Source organism: Helobdella robusta (genome assembly GCF_000326865.2).
Source record: "Helobdella robusta unplaced genomic scaffold HELROscaffold_76, whole genome shotgun sequence".
Taxonomy (NCBI): Eukaryota; Metazoa; Annelida; class Clitellata; order Rhynchobdellida; family Glossiphoniidae; genus Helobdella; species Helobdella robusta.
The window spans coordinates 304,347-327,342 of NW_008705432.1; the positions used below are offsets into that span (position 1 = coordinate 304,347).

Genomic DNA, 22,996 nt, shown 5'->3' on the forward strand with positions numbered 1-22,996 from the left:
GTAGTAGTAGTAGTAGTAGTAGTAGTAGTAGTAGTGGTAGTAGTAGTAGTAGTAGTAGTAGTAGTAGTGGTAGTAGTAGTAACATTTTATTAATGTTGATGATGTTGATGCTTCTGTCATTGTGGTCTGAATAATAATAATAATAATAACGATTAATGTAATGTTTATATTAATGTAAACATTCTTTTATTTACCGAAATAATAATAAGAATAATAATAATATTGATAATAATAATTATTATTATTGTTCATAATATTAATGTTATCATTTAAGTTTGTAATCATCTTCAAAGTATAAACATCTATGTTAAAACTGGCATCTGACATCTGACATTATCTTGTGAAAATGTTTTTCAAGATGAAAAAAGATTTTTGGAAAATATTATTATTTTAGTTGGGGATTAAGCTAGTCATTTTTGCCTGTTGGCTGGTTAAGTATCATCATCATCATCATCATCATCATCATCGTCGTTATCATCATCACCATCATCAATATCATTATCGAGAGGGATTGGTTTAAAAAGCTCAAACAAATACTTATATAATTAATCACACACACACACACACACATACACACACACACAAATTAATTTCAAATTTGCTTAAGCCGTATGCAACATTATTCATTTCATTCATCCAATTTCCATTCTTTCTACCATTCCATCATTCGTTCATTTGCCCATTCGTTCCTCTAATTCCTTTATTTTCTCATTCATCCATTTATCTACTCGTCCATCCATCAATCTATTTTTCCATTAATGCATCTCTTTCTAGATAATTAATTGTCCGGAATCTTGAACATTCCTTAAAATTACGACCACAACAACATCCTCGCTACTATTACCACCACAACCACCATAACAGCTACTACTACCACAACTACGCTACTACTACTACAACTACACTACACTACTACTACTGCTGCTGCTAATGCTACTACCATTACTACCATTACAAAATCGTTAAAGCGACAGTATCGTTTCGAAACTGTCAACAGACGTTTCGTTACATCAAAAAAAACGTACCCTGATACCGAGTTAAGCTTGAAAATATCGAATAATATTTCGCTACGTACCGATTAGAGTTTCGTTTTATCGGGTAATTATTTCGTTATAACCAGTAAAGTTTCGTTATAACGAGTGAAGTTATAAGGAGGAGGCCGGGGTAACAGAGATTAAGGAGAATTAAAATGAGATTTATCGCATCTGCAAGGTTGTTGTAATCTATCTTCTATAACGAGTGTTTTGTTTGCGTACGCGCATACATAGGCCTATACGTACGTACATATACGTACATATACGTACGTATGTACATACTTATAACGTACATACGTTCATGATCAAAGCTTCCGTACACACACGCAAACAGACCAGCCATCATTCGCGTTCACTTCATCATGACCTTACATATTCTTTTGGTTTGTATGTGTGTGTGTATGTTTGTATGTATGTTTGAGTGAATGTTTGTATGTATGTATGTTTGTATGTTGTATGTTTGCTTGTACGTTTATTTGTATGTTTGTTTGTTTGTTTGTTTGTTTGTTTGTTTGTTTGTTTGTTTGTTTGTTTGTTTGTATGTTTGTTTGTTTGTTTGTATGTTTGTTTGTATGTTTGTTTGTATGTTTGTTTGTATGTTTGTTTGTATGTTTGATGACGTCAGCCATCAGCCTCTGTTCAAATTCTCAGAAAGCATAATTATACTTTCAACAATCTTCCTTTAGAAGGCTCTCCCGAAGGAAATATAATAATATTATTAATAATAATAATAATAATAATAATAATAATAATAATAATAATAAAGAGTAACAACAACGGTCAGATAATTGAAAATTTAATTTGCAACCGGAATGCAAGCAGTGTCAATGAGAAGCATTTCATTCTATTTTCTCTCATTTTCTCCATCTTTCTCTCTCTCCCTTTCTCTCTCTTTTTTTCTTTCTTTTTCACTCTCTTTTTCTACCTTCTACTTTGAATTTTTCTTTCTTTCCCTTATCTCTCCTTCGTTCTTCTCTCTTTCCGTTTCTCTTTTTGTCTCTTCTGTTACTCTTCTTATCAATTATTTCTCAATTATTTTTCTCTCTCTCATTCCCTCTCTCTCTCTTCTTTTACTTTCTTTTTATACCTTTTTTCTCTTTCTTTCTCTCTCTCTCTCTCTCTCTTCCACCCTCCCTCTCTCTCTCTCTCTCTCTCTTCCCAGTTTTGGCCGCACAAACGTGTAAGAAAGATTTAGTTGTCCAGTGAATTTAGGCGCTGCATTATACAAATGCTGCCTCGTTTTGTTTTTACGCTAAATAATTTAATTCTTCTTCTTTGGTAAGTAACAAATTTATTTGTCAATTAAGTGATCATTCATTCATTCATTCATTCATTCATTCATTCATTCATTCATTCATTCATTCATTATTGCAAGCGTTTTTACCGATAAACAAATAAAAATAATTGCACAGTGACTTCGTTATTATCTTGTTTTATTTATTATCTTTTTCGATTTTTTATCTTTGTTAACGTCATTGTATCGCATTCACGGTTCATTTTCCTCCCAGAGCGATATTAAGAGTTAATGCGGATATAATCAATAGAATTAAGATTCTATGTAAATAAATTTATTATTCATGTAGTTTTATGACTTATTATATAGCCAATTTTTTCCTTCTCATTCTCTCTCTCTCTCTCTCTCTCTCTCTCTCTCTCCCTTTCTCTCTTTTCCTAACAGAAACGCCGTTTTGATCACGCACTTCTAAGAGCATCCCCACAATTAATTCAACGATAGTATCGCCCACGTGCTCGTACCATAGATAAAATAACGAAAAACCCCATCATAGACAGCGTAATGAGAAATATAGAAAAAAGCTGTACCAAAAACCATAGATACTGTAACGAGAAGCATAGATAAGGTGGAAAAGTTAATGAAAAAACGTTGAAAATTATGGCTCTTACGTGGACATGATATCAAAACATAGAAAATAAAAAAGATCCTAAATATATTCTACAACAATCACAAGCGTAATGTGAAAAAAAAACAGAAAAAATATAGTAAAAAATTAAAATAATTGTCGGAATTAAAGATTTTTTGCCGAAAATAGAGATAATGTAGAGGGAATTACGCATAAATCACCTGGAAAAAACGTAATGTGAAAAAGCCATAGATATAGTAGCGGAAAAACAAAGACAATTTATTGAATTTCGCCATGCATAGATATTAAAATATGCATTTGTGGTCAAAAGTGTATGTGCAGGTTGGTTATCCATAAATCAATTCGGTTGTTGTTATTATTAATATTATTCTTGCTGCTAGATGATGTCGATGTTGTTGTTGATGTTGTTGATGTTAAAATATAACACGCATAAAAAATCTTGAAAAGAGCCAAATGGAACCTTTAATAATAACCTAAGAAACCCGCGCAAAAAAATACAAAAAGGACCTTCTTGGAACCTTTTTGAGAACCTTTTACTGTCAAGAAACAAATGCTCTACATCTGATGAAACTCAAATGTGCATGTCGACATAAATAAATAAATAAATAATAAATAAACACATACACGCACATACACACACACACACACACGCACACACAAGCACACACACACATATATAAATTTGTTGGCGCTTTATTTATTTATTCATTCGTTTATATTTGAAGGGACATTATTATGGTCAAGTAGGAACTGGATTGGATGGATGTGGGAAAAACTCTTCTTTTGACACGTTCTACTCTCTCTCTCTCTCTCTCTCTCTCTCTCTCTCTCTCTAACTTAAGTATTTTTCCTAACGGTTGTTTTTTCTCTTTTTCTCCGATCTCTCTCTCTCCCCTTTTTTTGGTGGGAAATTCTTTTTCATATTTTTTGGTTTATCTTCTTAATTTTTTTTATAATATATTTTGATAGATAAAAAAAAGTTAGCTACGTAGATGTGCTTGTAGATATGAACGTGGTTTGGCATTTATTTATGCGTTCATTCATTCATTCATTCATTCATTCATTCATTCATTCATTCATTCGTTCGTTCGTTCGTTCGTTTTTTCATTCATTCATTCATTCGTTCATTCATTCGTTCGTTCGTTCATTCATTCATTCTTAAATAAACATAGACAGATAAATGAACGCTGGGAAGAATCATTAATTATAGAAAAATAAATTTTTTCTATAAATTCTTTTGAATTTTTAGGGAGAAATTTTTAGTTGTTTTTGAATTTGTGTCCGTAGAAATATTTTTTCTTTGGTAGGCACCTGATAAATAATTTGGATGCAGCTGTCGTTGCTGCTGCTACAACAAAAACAGCAGCTGCAGCAGTAGCAGCAGCTGCTGTTTTTGTTGATGACGTTGGTGTAATTTGATTTGTTGTTGTCTGGTTAATCTTATTATCGACAAGTTTTTTTTACATAAGATTAGCGAAAAAAAACTTCCCCTGCGTTCGAACACCCACCCAGTCACTTTAACAAGAGACAGACATTTTACCACTAGACTATTCAATCACCCATTTAAACATCCACCCCCAAACTGAGATTATTCAACTTCGCATACAGGCTACCCATACAACAAGCTGATGAGTCGTACGTTGTACATGCAAGTCCTTGACTATGATAGGTTCAGTCGGGACGATCCAATAGGGGAGGTCTGCATGCCTCTCAGTAACCTTGACCTTTCTAAAGAGCAGACCATGTGGATGACCTTACAACCTTGCAAAAGTCACATGGTTTGTTGTTGTTGATGCTGCTGTTGTTGTTGCTGCTGCTGTTGTTGTTGCTGTTGTTGTTTTTTTTCATTTTTACAATCAATCATTCATTCAATTTGCTTATTCGTTCGTTGTTTTTCATACATTTCTTCATTTAATGTTTTACTCGTGCATTCTTTCATTCATTCATTCATTCATTCATTCATTCATTTGCTTACACATTCATTGATTGATGTTAACGCTTTAATTTTTGTTAACATAATTAAATTATCGTCATAATATTTTTCCTCCCCCACGCGATTACATCTAATTATAATTAATAATAATTATGGTTATAATTAATAATAATTACGATTATAATTAATGATTATTATGATTAAAATAAATTTAATTATAGGGTAAACTAGGGGAGTTGTTGGTCACCCTATGTTACCAGCCTACAGCGGAAACTGTGACGGTTGGGATAGTCCAGGCCAGGAACCTCATCGCTAAAGATATTAATGGATTGTCAGGTGTGTTTGTGTGTGTGTATGTGTGTGTGTGTGTGTGTGTGTGTGTACGTATGTGTATGTGTGTGTATGTGTGTGCGTATGTGTACCTAATTTTATAAACAGTATAATAAGCTGTTGTGAGCATTGAAATTATGGGAGATGGGAGCTGACCACGTAAAAATACCGATAAATCAAAATCGAAATACCGACCTACTGTCGTCGGTACTCAGTACCGAATATACGTAGCCACTTCCTATATATGGTCGTTTGTTCTATGACGTCATTAATATTTGCTGACGTCAGAGAGATGGGCGGTTATTTTCAGTTAGGCGGTTATTTTTCGATTTATTGTTGCTATTGTGGTATTGATGTTGATAATATCGGTATTGTTAGCGTGTTTGTGTGTATGTCTAATTGTATATATGTAATGTATGTTTGTTTGTATGTACGTATGTATGTATGTTTGTTTGTATGTGTGTATGTATGTTTGTTTGTGTGTATGTATGTTTGTTTGGTTGTATGTGCTTATGTGTATCAAAGAACCTTTTATCTACCATTATTTGACCGTCAGCAAACACTACACATCAAGCCAATCTGTTTTAATTGAATGCCATATATTCATCGTCGTCATCATCGTCATCATCGTCATCATCGTCATCGTCAACAACATTAAAATGACGTCATCATCATATCTATAATCGTCATCATCATATCTACAATCGTCATCATTTTTATTTTATTGTATTCACTTTTATTACATACATACATTCATACAAACATACATACACACACACACACACACATACAAACATAGATTCACACATACATACATCTAGATATATATTAATAATTCACAGTTTCCATGCCAATATCTCAAATGCATTGTAAACAGCATAGCGTCACTGCTTTGTAGAGCTAAATATTGCATGTTGTTCGTTTGTATGTATGTATGTATGTATGTATGTATTTATGTATGTATGTATGTATGTATGTAGGTATGTATGTATGTATGTATGTATGTATTTATGTATGTATGTATGTATGTATGAATGTATGTATGTATGTATATTTTTATGAATGTATGTTTGTATCTATAAATGTTTTGTATCATAACGAGGCCAATCAGAAATCCATTGTCAATGATTCTTTCTCATAAGTATAAGCCGTCAACTTCGTGTCAACAATTTTGTATAAAATGTATGTACGTTTGTATAAATACTGAGTGTATTTATACGCACAAACACACACACACATACAAACACACACACATACAAACACATACAAACACGTGAACGTATCGACAGAAAGAGCATTTTTGCATCATTACGTTGGCATTAAATCTTCGATAGCTATACGCACGCATTTTGTATTCTAGTGTCCGTCTGTCTGCGTGTATGTATGTGTGTATGTGTGTATGTACGTCTGCATGTTTGTTTGTATGTATGTTTGTGTTTACTGTTTGTTTGAAATTTATTTCAGTTTCAGTCATTTTTTGTACCCGCTCATTCATTATTTGTCCATTAATTTATTCACTCCTTCATTCAGACATACAAATACAAGGCAAACATACACACACACACATCCACACACACGCACATGCATACAAACATAGATACATACAAAAGTACATACATACGTACATGAAATTTGAATCGATGAAATATGTATGAAGATGAAGATGTTTTTCAATGTTTTTTGATGCATTAAGTTTATTATTTTAGTAAGAAAGAACAATTTTTTGAATATGATACTGCTGTTTTTGTTGTTGTAGTTGCTGTAGTCGTTCTTGCTGTAGTTGCTGTAGTCGTTCTTGCTGTAGTTGCTGTAGTTGTTGTTGTAGTTGTTGTTGTAGTTGTTGTTGTCGTAGTTGCTGTTGTTGATGGTGATGATGATGTTTTGATACATGATGACGTCATGTTCTTTTAAAAAATGTTTTTTCTTGATAATGTGAAATAAATTGATTCTTTCAGATTTGAAGAATTTTAAAATTATCCACATCCTGCTTTTTTTATTCCGTTTTCCATTATTTTCTATTATTTTTAATCTCTTTCTCTCTCTCTTTCTCTCTCTCTTTCTCTCTATACTTTTGCTATCTCTCTGTCTCTCTCTTTCATTCTCCCTCTTTAATTTTTAAAAAATTCTTCCTTTCTCTCTTTTTCCACATGCATACACAAACACTCACACACACGCACATATACATACACACATACAAACACACACACACACACACAGATATATATATATATATATATATCCAAACATACGCGCGGAAAAAAATTATAAATCAAATGCTGTTCTCGTCAAATTTTCTCATCAAAAATATTTATGGCCGATGAAAATAATAATAATAACAATAATAATAATAATTGTTATTATTATTATAAATAAACGTGAATAATAAAAATTTTTTTAAGAAGTATTTAAAAATTCTTTTCTGAGAGTTTATTGGCTGCAAACAAATAAGCAATATAACGATTGTATCGGTATTTTAAAGAAGATTCGCGTGCTAAGCATCTATAAGTTGTTGTTGTTGTTGATGTTGTTGTTGATGTTGTGGGTGCTGCATTGGCTAGCGATTGAAAATGACAGCAACCAAACAACAATATGAACTAAAACAACTAAAACATTAACAACAACAACAACATCAACTACATCCGCAACATCAACAGCAACATCAACAGCAACATCAACAGCAACATCACCAACAACATCAACAAAAAAATCAACCGCAACATCATCAACAACAACATCAACAACAACATCAACAACAACATCATTAAGGCATCTACGCATACGAGTCACACAGAACTACGCGCTAACTTCAATCAAGATACATCCCTTGTGATTTTTTTTCTCGCTGCTGCTGCTACTACTATTACTACTTCTACTACTACTACCACCACTACTACTACTACTATTACCATTACTACTACTATTACAACAGCTACTGCTACTACTACTATTACCATTACTACTACTACTACTACTACTACTACTACTACTACTACTACTATTGCAACAACTATTACTACTACTACTACTACCAATAGTATTACTTCTGCTGCCATTGTCGCTACTACTACAACTACTAATCTACTGCTTTTTCTACTACTGCGACTGAATCGGCCACTAATATTTGATCTACTGCTACAACTAGTATTTAATACCGCTAATATATGGAGAAATAAAAGTATTTGTTTATGTAAAATAATGAGTTAACCAAGGGCTTTTTTGGAAAATTTTCTAAGAGGTGAAATACAAACAAACATACAAACAGATACAAACAAACATATTAACAAACATATAAACATACAATCAAACAAACGTATAAACAAACATACAAACAAACATATGAACAAACACACCAAAACGCTTTTAAACAAATGAAAAACAAACAAAATTCCTCTTCATTTTTCTTCTTCTTTTCATAAAGATTAAAAACATATAAAAACCAATCTAATCCCATCTTTAAACAAGCCTCATGGTGTGTCATCAATTCATTCTGAAAGAGAGAGAATGAGAGAGAGAAAGAGTGAGAGAAAGAGGAACTTGGAGAGTTTAATGCCTTGATACATTTTAATCGTCAGGTCCTGCTTCCCTGGTGTAGGTTGAAAATTTATATCAATTTCATGACCGCACTCGACAACAACAACAACAACAACAAAAACAACAACACCAACATCAACAATATCAACAACAACAATAGCACCAACATCAACAACAACATGAAACACCAGCTACCTACTACATACATCCATTAAGAAACGAAACCTTAGACGAACGTATTCAAATTGAGAAAAAAAAAATTTTAATTGACACATAAATTAAGTTAAACAAACAGACACCAATGACGTCAACAAAACAGATACCAATGACGTCATCAAACAACGCCTGTACACACACATACACACGCACACACGTACATACACATGCACACACAAACACACGCACATACATAAAGACAAACGCGAATTTTTTTAGGTTTCTTTAATCAGAATCCGACATAGCAAAGCGTCATATTGATCTACTAAGACCCTATCAAGCCAAATCTAAATTATCTACCTACACACACATACTCACACACACACACACATACTCACACCCACACATACACACACACACACACACACACACATACATACATACAGACGATATAGCACATTTCTTTAAAATTGTAAATGTCACCAGATGTTTATGTTTTTGTTGCTTATACCACGTGACATTCATGTTACGTCCTACGATGTTTATACCACGTGATGTTTATATCACGTGTTGTTTACGTTACACGCGATGTTTATGTCACGTGTTTAATATTATTTATGTCACGTGCTTTGACTGGTTGCCGCCAAACGAGGAAAAAAATAATTAAGGATTTACCACCGTCATGTTGTTAAGTTAATTTACTAGGCGTGTGTTAATGACGATAATAAATTTATTGACTGACTCTACGTCGCACACACACGCACACACACACGCACGCACGCACACATATACACGCACACATAGATTAAATGATCGACTGTTCTTGTGTATATTTACATTACCTTTAATTTGATTGATGATAATAATACATTGATGTAATGGTTTGTGTGTACGCGCGCGTGTGTGTGTACATATGCGTATTTCAACGTGGTGTTTTAAGATATATCTTGCGTACAGTTACTATTACTAATGTATCATTTTAAAATGTTGTACAATTCGGTATATCTACTGTCTCTATCTTAATTTTGAACACTGGTAATGCTAATAATAATAATAAGAAATAATAAATAATAATAAATAATAATTTCAACGCCATTTTTACAGATCCGTACGTGAAGATCTGGCTGATGAGAGATGGCAAAAAAATTGAAAAACGAAAAACCGTAATTCAAGAGAAATGTCTCAACCCGGTTTACAACGAGACCTTCATGTTCTGCATACCGTACGAATATATCCGACAGACGACCCTGGCGATATCGGTAGTCGATTACGATCGAATGGGCCGAAACGAACCAATCGGTCAAGTAATTTTAGGTAGTAAGAGTGGTCCAGTCGAGGTCAAACATTGGAATGAAATGTTCCAAAAAAGCCGACAGCAGGTTTCGCAATGGCATATTTTGAAAGATTTTGGATAGTAGTATGGTGGGAATTTAGTTCAATAGGGATTTTGTTATTGTTGTTGTAGTAATGTATGTGTGTATCTTTGTATGCATTTATGTATGAATATGTATGTATGTATAAATGTATGTATGTATGAATGAATGTATGTATGTATGTATGTATAAATGTATGTATGTATGAATGAATGTATGTATGTATGTATGTATAAATGTATGTATGTATGAATGAATGTATGTATGTATGTATGTATGTATGTATGTATGTATGTATGTATGTATGTATGTATGTATGTATGTATGTATTTAGGCATGCATACATGTGTTTATGTATGCATGTATATTTGTTTGCATAAATATAAAGCAGACCACATATATGTGATATAAGTATGTGTGTGTGTGTGTGTGTGTGTGGACGTATGTATGTGTGCGTGCATGTATGTGTGCGTGTGTATGTGCGCACGTCACAGTCTTGCAACAGCATTATGTTTATACCTGATAATTTCAGTATTATTACGTTGCTTAATGTCGTTTCGTTTTTAGACCATCATCATCATCATCATCATTATTATTGGAAAGTTTTTTGTGGAATTAGGATATATATATATATATATATATATATATATATATATATATATATATATATATATATATATATATAATATGTTAATGTCGTTTCGTTTTTAGACCATCATCATCATCATCATCATTATTATTGGAAAGTTTTTTGTGGAATTAGGATATATATATATATATATATAATATGTATATAGTCATTTATGTTGTTTAGATTAAAATTAATATAGCTTTTTGTGTTCAGAAACTGCAAATTATATATATATATATATTTGTATATACATATATATATATATATATATATTTACACACACACACGTATATATATATATAATATATATATATATATGAAATCAATAAACATCATTAATTACTGGAGCTAATGGTGTATGCGATTTTCAATCTTAAATAATGAATAGCACTAGATGAATAGTTTAAAAATTGTAAAAAAAATGTATAATTACCCTAAACTCGTCAGCTTCGCTTCTGTTCGACAACATGTAGTCACCAAAGACACTGTATAACATGGCCGCTTATTAATTTCATATGCTAGGAAGACAAAAATAACCACACATCTGTGTAAATTAAAAAAAATCGTCTTGTACCGTCTGGCCCCACCTTCCCCTATGGGATTGATGCGTGTTTGTTTGGATGATGACACTGATGAAGTAACTGAACGCTTGTGCATAATTTTCTCTAGAATTAAATAATGGATTGGATGTGTGTGTGTGTGTGTGTGTGCGTATGTGTATGTATGTGTGTGTGTGTGTGTCTGTATGTATGTGTGTTTGTGTGTGTGTCTGTATGTATGTGTGTGTCTGTGTGTGTGTCTGTGTGTGTGTGTGTGTGTGTGTGTGTGTGAAAATCCCAGTGCAAAAGTTTAAACCAGGGATCGCAAAATAAAAATAATAATAATAATAACGATAATAATAAAAATCATAATAACAATAAGATCTGCACTTGATATTTTAATTACGTAACCTGAATCCAGATATAAAAAACCTCAACAGCGAAAGATAAAAATTGAATAAATATTATAATAAGGTTCAATAATTGAACGAGTCAGTGGTTTTATAAGGACGAACGTGTATGTGTGCGTGTACGTGCGTGTGTGTGTGTATGTATGTACGTGTATGTGTATGTGTGGAATAAAAATTAATGGTTAAAAGTGGCTTAAAATCTAAGAAATTCTCCCAAAACATCTAAATAAAAACAGACAAACTGGAAAAATTGTAGAAAAAAAAAATATCAAACTGGCTTGATGTATAGAAACTGCATACAAAATCTCACAAGAAAGCCATCCTCTTAGCTACAGCAGTGAAGTAGAAGGAAATGACCAAAATCTTGATGGTCTCGATAACAAGGCCCTGGACAATAATAGCGCACAGTATAGTGTACAGGCAGATCAAAGACGGACCTTCGGGCAGTTGATTGCCCACCGCCAAACTTATTGAGATCATGCCACAGCAAACGCCAAATATAAAGAGTAGGGCCACAAAGGCTGCAGAAGTCGGGCAGACGTTCATTCTTAGGTTACTTAGCGACGTGTCCGAGCCTAGGTGCACTGAGAAGTTGTCAACTGAATCGTAGCACCTGAACGCTTCTCGCTCTCTCAAGTCGTACTTCTCAAATACGTTCGATTCAGAGGCCGTCGGCATGTTTCTTTCGTTAGCGACAGCCGCTTCACTGGCGTCCTCATTGTCGTCATCATACTGGTTGAAGTTCTTCATCTGGGAGTCGATATTTTTTACCAAAGTCTTAATTTTTTCGTCCGAGAATTGTTCATTAGAGGCGTGTTTGGATTCATTTTCATCTCCATCCTCATCATCTTCATCCTCATCAGCAGCAGCAGCAACATCGACAAAATGACGGTGGCGGCCATCTTGATTTTTATCAGTAGTAGCTTCAGTAGTAGTGGCAACAGTTGGTACTATTTCACTTGGGACTTCAGACGCATCAGACGTTTCGTCTGCTGATGTTGTTGTCGTCCTGTCGCTACGTGCCTCGTAATCAGAGGCGGGGTGGTCGGTGGGGTTCGATGCTGATGGCGTAGATCTATTTGCAAGATTAATAATTAAATATTTAATCTTCACCTAATTATAACCGATAAATTGTGTAATTAATTAATCAATAAATTAATTAATAATTATGGTGATCACTTAATTAATGATCACTTAACCCCAGCCCTAACCTTCCACTCCCATCGAGTTTCTCCCGGGGCATGAGGGTGTCAACGTGAACTTTGACAGGTTGAACGGGGTCAAACAAGCCCTCTTCCGCCATCTTGTTAAAATCGACGCGTCGCTTCTCATTGGCTAGAATGATTCTGACATTTTCTAGCGTGTCCTTCTTATCTTGAAGGTATTTCGAAGATTTGGTTGTTCTTAGGTTGGGTTTGACTTGCTTGAAGTTTTGCGTTGGGTGCTCAAAGGCCCACAAATTGCACACTTTTTTGTCGCTCTCTGAATTATCGCCCAAAGTTTTCAAAATGTTTGTTTTATTATTCTTTGGCGTGTTTGCGTCACCGCCGAGCATGTTGTTAGTTATTTGTTTAACGTGACATTCGTTGATGTTAGCGTCATTTCGTCGTTGTTGAACTTGTGCTGATTTATGATCTTTGATAGCTACGTGTGACGTCATATCACACTCAAAATGGCGGCGATATTCTTCATCGTTACCGTCAGAGGCGAGAGTATGCTCATGAGTTGTTGCTGATGACGTCACCGAGTTAATTTTGGTGCAATTTTTATATCCGGCATTGGACATAGATAACATTTCTGAGGCTGAAGGCGTGTTAATACAGAACTGCTTGTCGTCGTTCAATTGAATCGTCCTATCTTTATTGCCATCCCCGTCGTCGTCACCATCATTACTTGCAACGACATCTCGTGCAATGGTTTGTGATTCTACATTATGATGCCTACCGCTTCTGTGAACCTTTCTGACTTTAGAAACGTTCTTGGAGTTGGCCAATCTGGAATTGGACATTTTTAAAGCACCGATTTTGATGTCTGGATCGGATCTTTCGCTACTGCGTGCCTGCTGTGGTTTTGTTTTTATTAATTCTCTCTTGAAATCTTCTTTGCCAACGTCCCTAACACGCCATTGTTCATCTCCAATGCGTTCCCTACTCTCATCATCATCTTTATAATTATCATCTTTTTCATCTTCTTCTTCTTCATCATCATCATCTTCTTCTTCCTCATTTTTCTTAGATCCGCATTCGGTTGCGTCATCACCAGCAACTTCTTCTTCTTCATCATCATCATCATTACCCCCATAACCACCATCATTACCCCCATAGCCACCGTCATTACCACCATAATCACCATCCTCATCATCACAACCACCACCACCACCATCCTCATCATCACAACCACCACCACCACCATCCTCATCATCACAACCACCACCACCACCATCCTCATCATCATAACCACCCCCGCCACCACCATCGTCATCATCATCACAACCACCATCATCGTCGTCGTCTTCGTCGTCACCAATTACATTTTCATCCGTACGTTCGTTTAAATTTCGCGCGCATTTCATCTTTTCCGCGCCATTTGTTTTTGAATTAATATTCGAGATAGATGGCACTGGCGTCAATCCCATTAGGTTGTTATTATTGTTCGGAACATCCTCATCGTCATCATCATCATCGTCATCATCATCATCGTTATCATCATGATTATTACAGTCGTTAGTATCGTCACTTATGGAAGGAATAATTTTATTATTATTATTGTTGTTATTATTTTTGTTGATGTTGTTATTATTTTTGTTGTTGTTGTTAGCGGTGGAGAAGTTCATCATGACCGAACCGATGTGATGGTGTATTTCGGATTTTAATTTCATAAAATCTGCCGAAATTGAATAAGCAGGGTTATCATTCATTATTTTCATTCGTTATTATTATTATTTATAATTATTATTTATAATTATTATTTGAAATTATTATTTATAGTTTTATTTATAATTATTATTTATAATTATTTTTTATAATTATTATTTTATAATTATTTGTCATGTACACCCATTGAGAACTAAGGCGATTTAATTCACATGCAGCTGAAAAAAGTTGCTGAAAGAAACCGTTTACGGGGTAATAACAACAACAACAACAACAATAATAATAATAATAAACAACAATAATAATAATAATAATATTCCCGCCAACCTCTTAGGACGTTTTTGTTAAACTTTTTCACTCGCACTTTCAAGCTCCAATTACCACCACCAGCATACGCTTTAGTCTGAGATTACAATAATAATAATAATTAATAATAATAAATATGCTATTATTAATTTATTATTATTATATATATTGGTTTGGTAATAATAGTGACGAGGCAAATGGTCGATTGGTCTAGGTCCAAGTTTTCAATGAAATTCTATAACGCCATAGTTGAATGGTTAAGATATTGGCTAAACTTTTCAGTATTACAAAACCACGTAAGTAATCATAATATTAATATAGCTATTCTTACATTTTTAGAATCATCCTCAAAGGAATTATTATTATTATTATTATTCACCCTATTATTATTATTGCTATTATTATTATTCCTGTTATTATTTTCATCTTTCCCTTTCACCAACTCAACCAGTGGGGATGGCTGAGAGGACAACTCGCAAAGGTCCGCCACCTCCAGTGCCGAACTTTCGACTGCGAACTTCACGGCAGTATGTTCAATTTCACCAGTCAGGAAATTTAACTTGTGGATGTGGACTCTGTTATTATCAATAATTGTGGCGTTGGCAGTAATAGAAGTAGCAGCAGTAGTAGTGGTAGCAGCAGCAGTAGTAGTAGCAGCAGCAGCAGCAGCAGTAGTGGTAGCAGCAGTAGTGGTAGCAGCAGTAGTAGTAAAGTTGTAAAAGTTTGATTTCAAAATACTAGCACTATCACCGCTTCCATCATCGACGTGTAATCCTCTTCCAACCATCGTCTTCGTCATCTTCGGATATGTCTTATTTCGTTTTTCAAGAGTGTTAATAATATTGAGATTTATATTTCTATCATGATAACTATCTGGAAAGTTTGTTTTGCTGAATTTTTTGTTAGGTGATGGTACATATCCGGCCGATATCCTATTGCCAGCAACAGATCGGCATTTTGATTCTACATGGAAACGAACGTTGTTCGAATTTTTTCGCGAAACTTTGTGACGATTTAGACATCTAGAACACACATTTTCATCAATTTTGCAATTTTTATTCGTACATTGGTCAGAAAAAACGTCATTTTTCATGTTTGATCTTAACTCCTTGCTTATCTTGTGAAGTTGTTTCGTGCCCATCTCTGCCACATTCCGCTGGATAACTTCCACAAAAAGCTTCACGTATCTTTGGAAGAATAATTTTTTACCAATTTATTTGTTATTCTTTAAAAATTCAGATTCTGTCAGACGCAGAACCCGCTGAAACACGCAAAAAATGACAAATAAATCCATGAAAAAATACTTAATACCTACATAAATACTTGGTGCTTCTGAAAAAAACACATTAGAGAATTATAAAAAAGAAATAAAATGGCCGCCCTACCTTTTAACTTTTTTGATGAATAAATCCCAAATAACTTCGGACATCGATGAAACATCGATCACTTTCGATATCTTATAAATGAAATTATCCAGCTCGACATTATATTTATCATTTTTTGAAGGCATTTTGTTATCAAAATTTACTTTTCCCCGAGAATTTTGGAAGAACATTTGATTTTGGTGTGTTTGGTGATGTTGCAGTTTACGCCCCTGCCTAGTACTACTGACAGTTACGCCGTTCTTTAGTAAATTTACTATTAAAACATTATGAAAAACTCGTTTCAGTAGATCGAGTTTGGTTAATTTTCCTAGGTGGCTACTCAAAATCGGCTTTTTGCTGAACATTCCCAGTGAATCTGAAAAAAATAAATCACATTTTAATAAGTTACTGACAATCAAACAAACATCAAACCAACCCACCAACTAACCTTCTTTTATTTATAAAGCGAAATTTTCAAAAAAAAAAACATCTGAAGCGGATAAAAAATGATTAAAAATAATTAAATGTACAACCTTTGTAAAACAAATAATCAATGCCAAGACACCTCAACCTAACGAGGAATTGAGGATCGATGATTGAAAAGTCATCCACTTTGAACAACTTCTTCATGAAATTTGTAAATTTCAAATTTCTCACGTCAACTTCGTCACTTTTGTCAGATTCATGTGCCCTCAAAACGCAAAAATTCGTTTTCTCGATGGTTACGTGAAGCCTTAGCACCGCCAGGTTCAGTAACAGGTTCGTGTAATAGATACCATAGATAGAACTTTCTAGTAAAAATTTATTTTTATCTATATCTTTAAAACATTTTGAAAGAATAGCGAGACAGGATTCCATTAGCGAAGGAAAAAATTCTGTAGCGAAATTGTCGTGAATTTTTTGGTAATTCAGCTCTTTGTTCTCGCTCAATAACCTAAAATGAAAAAATGGAATACTATTTTATGATTAGACTTAATTTATAACTTATAAGTAAAATTTTGCAATCTGTGTTAGCTTGCAAATGTGTTTGATTCAGGCGTGGATTCAATCAATCAATTAATTAATCAATCAATTTATTAATAATTATTCATTATATCGCTATTAATATGACATAGTTAAACTAAAATAGAAAAGGTTTAATCATAAAATTATAATTTAAAAAATAGCACAAACGAAATGATGTTACATGACCTTTCGCTTTCATCCAACACGCTTCTAATACATGTACTAACATACCACACTAGGACAGATGATAATTTTTCTAAAGATAACTTGTAAAAATCATCTACTATCAAGCTTTTTGGTGTATTTGACGTTATATTTTTAAGATTTTTTAATGAAAACTTTGTAAAGTGTTCTCTGAAACACACATCTGCAACCGAATCCAAAAATGTTTGATTCAAAGTTAGACATCTTTCTTTGTACAAAATCTTACTCGGGTCGAATGTTTCAGGTTTGGTGAATTTTTCTTTGAAAATTTTCATCTCATTTTCTGAGAAATTTAAACTGTTAAGATTTAAAAACTCCGGGCAAATTGATTTCAATTTCTCTTCATTAACTTTTAGAAGTTTATCAAAGTTTAATTTTTTGTTTAAAAACTTGAAGCATTTCAATCTCAAACAGTATTCCGAATTCTCTTCGGTTTTTTCCAGAATATACTGAGCTAGAACTTTCTGGGATTGCGATAAGTTCTGATAAGAATTTTCGTAGCAATATGTGAAATTTTTAAGCATTTCATGAACATTTACTTCCTGAGAAACACAAATTCCGGTTATTTCTGCTTTAGAATCACCAACATTTTCACAAATCTTACCATCCTTTTTATTGTTTAGTCTATTACATAAATTATAAAGCCTTTCTTTGAACAAATTTCTCAATTCTAAGCTATTATCACCATGTTTATCATTACTTTTACCGTAAATTTCGTTCAAATCAACTAAAATTTGAAGCTTTTTGTCATAATTTGCATTCAAATTTACTAAATTTTTAAGTTTTTCGCCCTGATTTACGTTAAAATTTGCCGAACTTTCAAGCTTTCCACTAAAATAGCCATCCATAACATGCGATACCAGCCATATAACTTCACCTTCTAGCCTATACCGCCTCCTTACACTGACTTTATTCACATTACTTTCTTGATTTTTATGAAGAAACTTCGTATTTTTGGATTTAGCCCGATGACGTAAACTGCTTTTTTGCAGTAAATTCTTATCCCAAATATGTTTCCAATTATTCTGCAACGTTTCAACGACATCATTTTTAGAATTTTCGATATCTATATAGAATTCGCTTCCGCTTATTATGTTGTTGTTATTATTATTATCATCATCATAATCACTGCGTCTATTATTATTGTTGTTGATACGTTTATTATTATTACTATTTTTCTTATTTATTAATGAAATATTATCTCTAAATGAGTCATCAATCAGATTAATATTAGGATTTGGCATCGGTATTAGCAACGTTTTGGCATCTGGCGTACACACATCGTCAATTCTATCTATTATGCTGGTATCGTTATTAGTATCGTTATTATTTTTATCTGTTATATTAGTATCGTTATAAGTATCGTTATGATTTCTACTTTTTCTATAGCTGTCATTATTATTGTTATCGTTTATGTCTAATATACTGGTATCGTTATTATTACCGTTATTACATCTACCTTTCATATCGGTATTATCGATACAGTTATTATTGGTACCGTTATTATTACAATAATCACTATCGCCAGTGTCATTGACATCATCATTTCTACAATTATTCCTCTCATCTCCAGCTCCATCGCCTTGGAGTTGCGAATTGAAATCATTGAAATTAAATAGTAGACTTTTGTAAGGGTTTGAATACTTGGTCGAAGAGTTTATAACGGTATTTCTGGACGTTGTCAGATTGATTTCATCTTCGCTGCATAACGAGACTATCGGTAAAGTATCGGAATCGGAATTAAATTCCGATTTTTTTAGGCAACTTTTAAGTCTTAAGCTGTTATTAACATCGTCAGCGAATGTGGTCGTGTTGTTGGTTATGTTTAACCTGTTTGTCATATTATGGCCGCCATTGTTGTAAAGATGATGACGATTAATGTCTGGTTTGTTGTTGTTGTTGGGCAGTTGTGGACGTGGCGGTTGTAGCAAATGCTGCTGTAGTGTGATGTTGCTTTCGTCTAACCATGGCATAATAGCGCTGATACAAGAAAAACAATTGGCATTTTTAACTTCAGAAAAGTTTCAGATAGATTTTGAATACAACAATATACCAAAACAAGCCAATTAATTAATTAATTGAGTATTCAGTTAGAATACGTAAAATCCATCAAAAATACGCCAAAAAGCACCAGAATCACCTTAAAATACCCACCTATTGAGATGACGTTTCGACAAACGTAATGGATATTTCGTGAGAATACAAATATGAAAATATCGGCAGAGGAAGGCGTTCGTTGACGTTGAAAACCATCTCAGAGTAAGTTGAACCGTAGCAACCCCGAAGGACAGCAACAGCACTATCAGCGTAATTATGGCTGACTGTTTGAAATGAATTTGTGATTTTCTTAAAAATAATAATAATTAAAATAATAATAAATTTTCATTTATTTATTTTATTTATTTATTAAATTTTTATTTTTTTATCATCGTCGTTATCATTAGCATTATCATCCCTCATCACTACGACCCCAAAAAAAGATTATAAATAGCAACGAACGAACGAACGTACCTCGGAAACATCCGGATATTCCCATCTCTCGCTTTCCCCAACTTGCTTCTCACTAGTCGAGGACGATCTATAAATAGAGACGGAAGTCAAGATGGTGACGGACAATAGGACGAGACCCAAAAGTAGGGATGTGCTATTCAGGAAATTTGTGGAGAATAATGATGACGTGAATGGGGCCAACCACATGTGGAATTCCTTCAAACAAATACCCATGTTCTGGTACCAAAAACTATTTTTAGATTTATTTAGTTTGTGAATTTTTTAATTTATACACACACACACACAAACACACATATATAAATATATATATATACATATATATATATATATATATATATATATATATATATATATATATATATATATATATATATATATATATATATACTGCACATGCATATATACACACGCTACATTTTAAAAATACCAACACACACACAAACGCAAATACCTGGCAGAAAATTCACTATTGATCATAAATTTCTTCTGATCGCACCTCCTGCTCATAGCAGTTATCCACTTATCACAGGGTACATACCACCATTTGTGATACATCAAATCGATCACCGTAACATACTTTACATACCTGCGTGTGTTTGGTTCGTGTTTTTAGGTTATTTTTCAGTTTGTATTGCAAGAGAACAAGATATGGATATATATGAGAAAAGAGAGGGGCACGAGCAACTAGACGAGCAGCCGAGTTAAAAGCTTCACTTAAAGGATAGGGTGTAGAATCAGTGAGACCATAGTAGAGCGAGTTACAATAACCAATCCTAGATAAGACTAAAGAAGTAACAAGGAGAAGAATAGGATCGTCAAGAAATAGCAAAAGTTTTTTTATTCTACGTAGATGAAAGTAAAAACTTCTAGGAGAATCTGAGGAGAAAGAGATATGTTAGAATCAAAGATAAAACCTAGACCACGCAATGATAGAATACGAACCATAGTTCATCTTGTTCAAATGACAAGAGCTCGATGTTGACGTGGCTGAGGTCTCCTAGAGGATCTTAAATGTTTTATTTATCTATCTATCTATCTATCTATCTATCTATCTATCTATCTATCTATCTATCTATCTATCTATCTATCTATCTATCTATCTATCTATCTATCTATCTATCTATCTATCTATCTATCTATCTATCTATCTATCTATCTATCTATCTATCTATCTATCTATCTATCTATCTATCTATCTATCTATCTATCTATCTATCTATCTATCTATCTATCTATCTATCTATCAGTCATACATTCATTCATTCATTCTTCAACTTACATTTCTTCAACATTTTATTTTATCATTAATTCATTCTATATTTAGCTGTTCAATCAATCTTTCATTTCTTCAACAAATCAATCAATCACTCGCTCTTACATTCTTTCACTCATTCATTCATTCACTCACTCACTCACTCAACCAACAAACTTTCGCTATTAATCAAAAAGACATCAGGCCGATTTCTATTTAAAATTTCTCGCTGGGTCTGCGATCGAACCGCCCGACTGTCGATCAGGAAGGGGGTAAGAACACCTAGGGTGCCCATCAAAGTCACTTTCACAGTTTTGTTGGATAGGGCCTCTGCGATTGGATGATAGTATTGGAGTGGTTGAGTATAATCATTCATGGATAACAAATTAGTACAGTTAATTCTTAATTTTTAATCAAGCATTATGTATGTATGTATGTATGCGTTTGTGTGTGAGTGTGATTTGTGTGTGTGTGTGTGTGTGTGGTGTGTAATTATAATAAAATCAACTTACTTGAACTACTGCCACTGTATATGATGACGAGGTACTGATAGTTTCTCGGCTCTTTGCAGTAAAAATATAAAGGGGGCTGGAATTTTTGGAAAATTATGTGTGCGTATGTGCGTGCGTGAGTGTATGTATGTATGTGTGTGTGAGTGTGTGTTTATGTGTGTGTAAATTTGCTAACCGGGCCGCTAGATAGCCTGAAAATTAAGGAAGCAATGCAATAGAGTAGGTACAAGAGGCAGACAATGGTAATTGTTAGCACTATAACATAACTCATTTTTTCTTAATTAAAAAAATTAATTTTAAATTAATTCTTGAAAGTAATTTTATTATTAAATTTCAAAAGTATAAATTTTAAAAATATTAATCAGAATTTAATTTGAGACAGAAAATAAAATCTCCGAAATTTAAAATTCATAAAAACCGCCATTATTTTAGATTTAAAACGCGTTTCACTAAAAGCGAACCGAGGATAAAATTAAAATTCATTTTGTAACGCAATATTTGATTACATCTCCACAAACAGACACACACACAGACAAACAGACACAGACAATCAGACAGACACAGACCAACAGGCAGACACAGACAAACATACACATATGAAAAAATAAAACACCACAAATTAATAGAACGAAATTTATTACGTTTTGAACAGATTTTTTGAAATACTCATAAAAAAGGTGTGTGTATATATATATATATATATATATATATATATATAAAATAAATAGCCTATATAGTCAACAGTTATGGCGATATACGTGCTTCATATAAATCTGATGAAAAAATATAAATTAACGAAATATAAAATGAAAGTTTTAAATGAACGTGATTGTTGAATGCATGAATGAACGAACAAATGAATGAATGAATGAATGAATGAATGAATGAATGAATGAATGAATGGATGAATGAAAGAATGAATGGATGAATGGATGAATGAATGAATGAATGAATGAATGAATGAATGAATGAATGAATGAATGAATGAATGAATGAATGAATGAATGAATGAATTGAATGAATGAAAGAATGAATGAACGAACGAACGAACGAATGAATGAACTAATGAACCAAAGGACGAATGAAATGAACAAATAAACAATTGATAAAAATAAAATAAATTAAATCATTACAAAGTTACTAAGTACAAAT

General features: G+C 33.1%; 2 protein-coding genes across 2 annotated transcripts in view; one reads left to right on the forward strand and one right to left on the reverse strand.

The window, feature by feature from the left end:
* The window catches only part of Syt7c (synaptotagmin 7c), a gene marked incomplete at both ends in the record, with an annotated part of 12,906 nt that extends 2,627 nt beyond the window's left edge, over positions 1–10,279 (forward strand). Inside the window, 3 exons of the mRNA XM_009031572.1 lie at positions 4,523–4,692; positions 5,069–5,183; positions 9,969–10,279. Of these exons, the coding sequence (XP_009029820.1) occupies positions 4,523–4,692; positions 5,069–5,183; positions 9,969–10,279 (596 nt within the window). The remainder of the gene's footprint in view (positions 1–4,522; positions 4,693–5,068; positions 5,184–9,968) is intronic.
* Positions 10,280–12,123: 1,844 nt separating this feature from the next.
* HELRODRAFT_194428 (hypothetical protein) lies at positions 12,124–22,115 on the reverse strand (the record flags this gene model as incomplete). Its single annotated transcript, XM_009031614.1, has 17 exons — positions 12,124–12,892; positions 13,029–14,700; positions 15,018–15,093; positions 15,328–15,555; positions 15,781–15,869; positions 16,062–16,183; positions 16,382–16,452; positions 16,609–16,736; positions 16,894–17,294; positions 17,552–19,399; positions 19,724–19,890; positions 20,081–20,309; positions 20,532–20,666; positions 21,023–21,077; positions 21,510–21,662; positions 21,845–21,893; positions 22,020–22,115. 17 exons carry the CDS (start codon positions 22,113–22,115, stop codon positions 12,124–12,126), a joined length of 6,288 nt encoding a protein of 2,095 aa, XP_009029862.1.
* Positions 22,116–22,996: the final 881 nt, after the last annotated feature.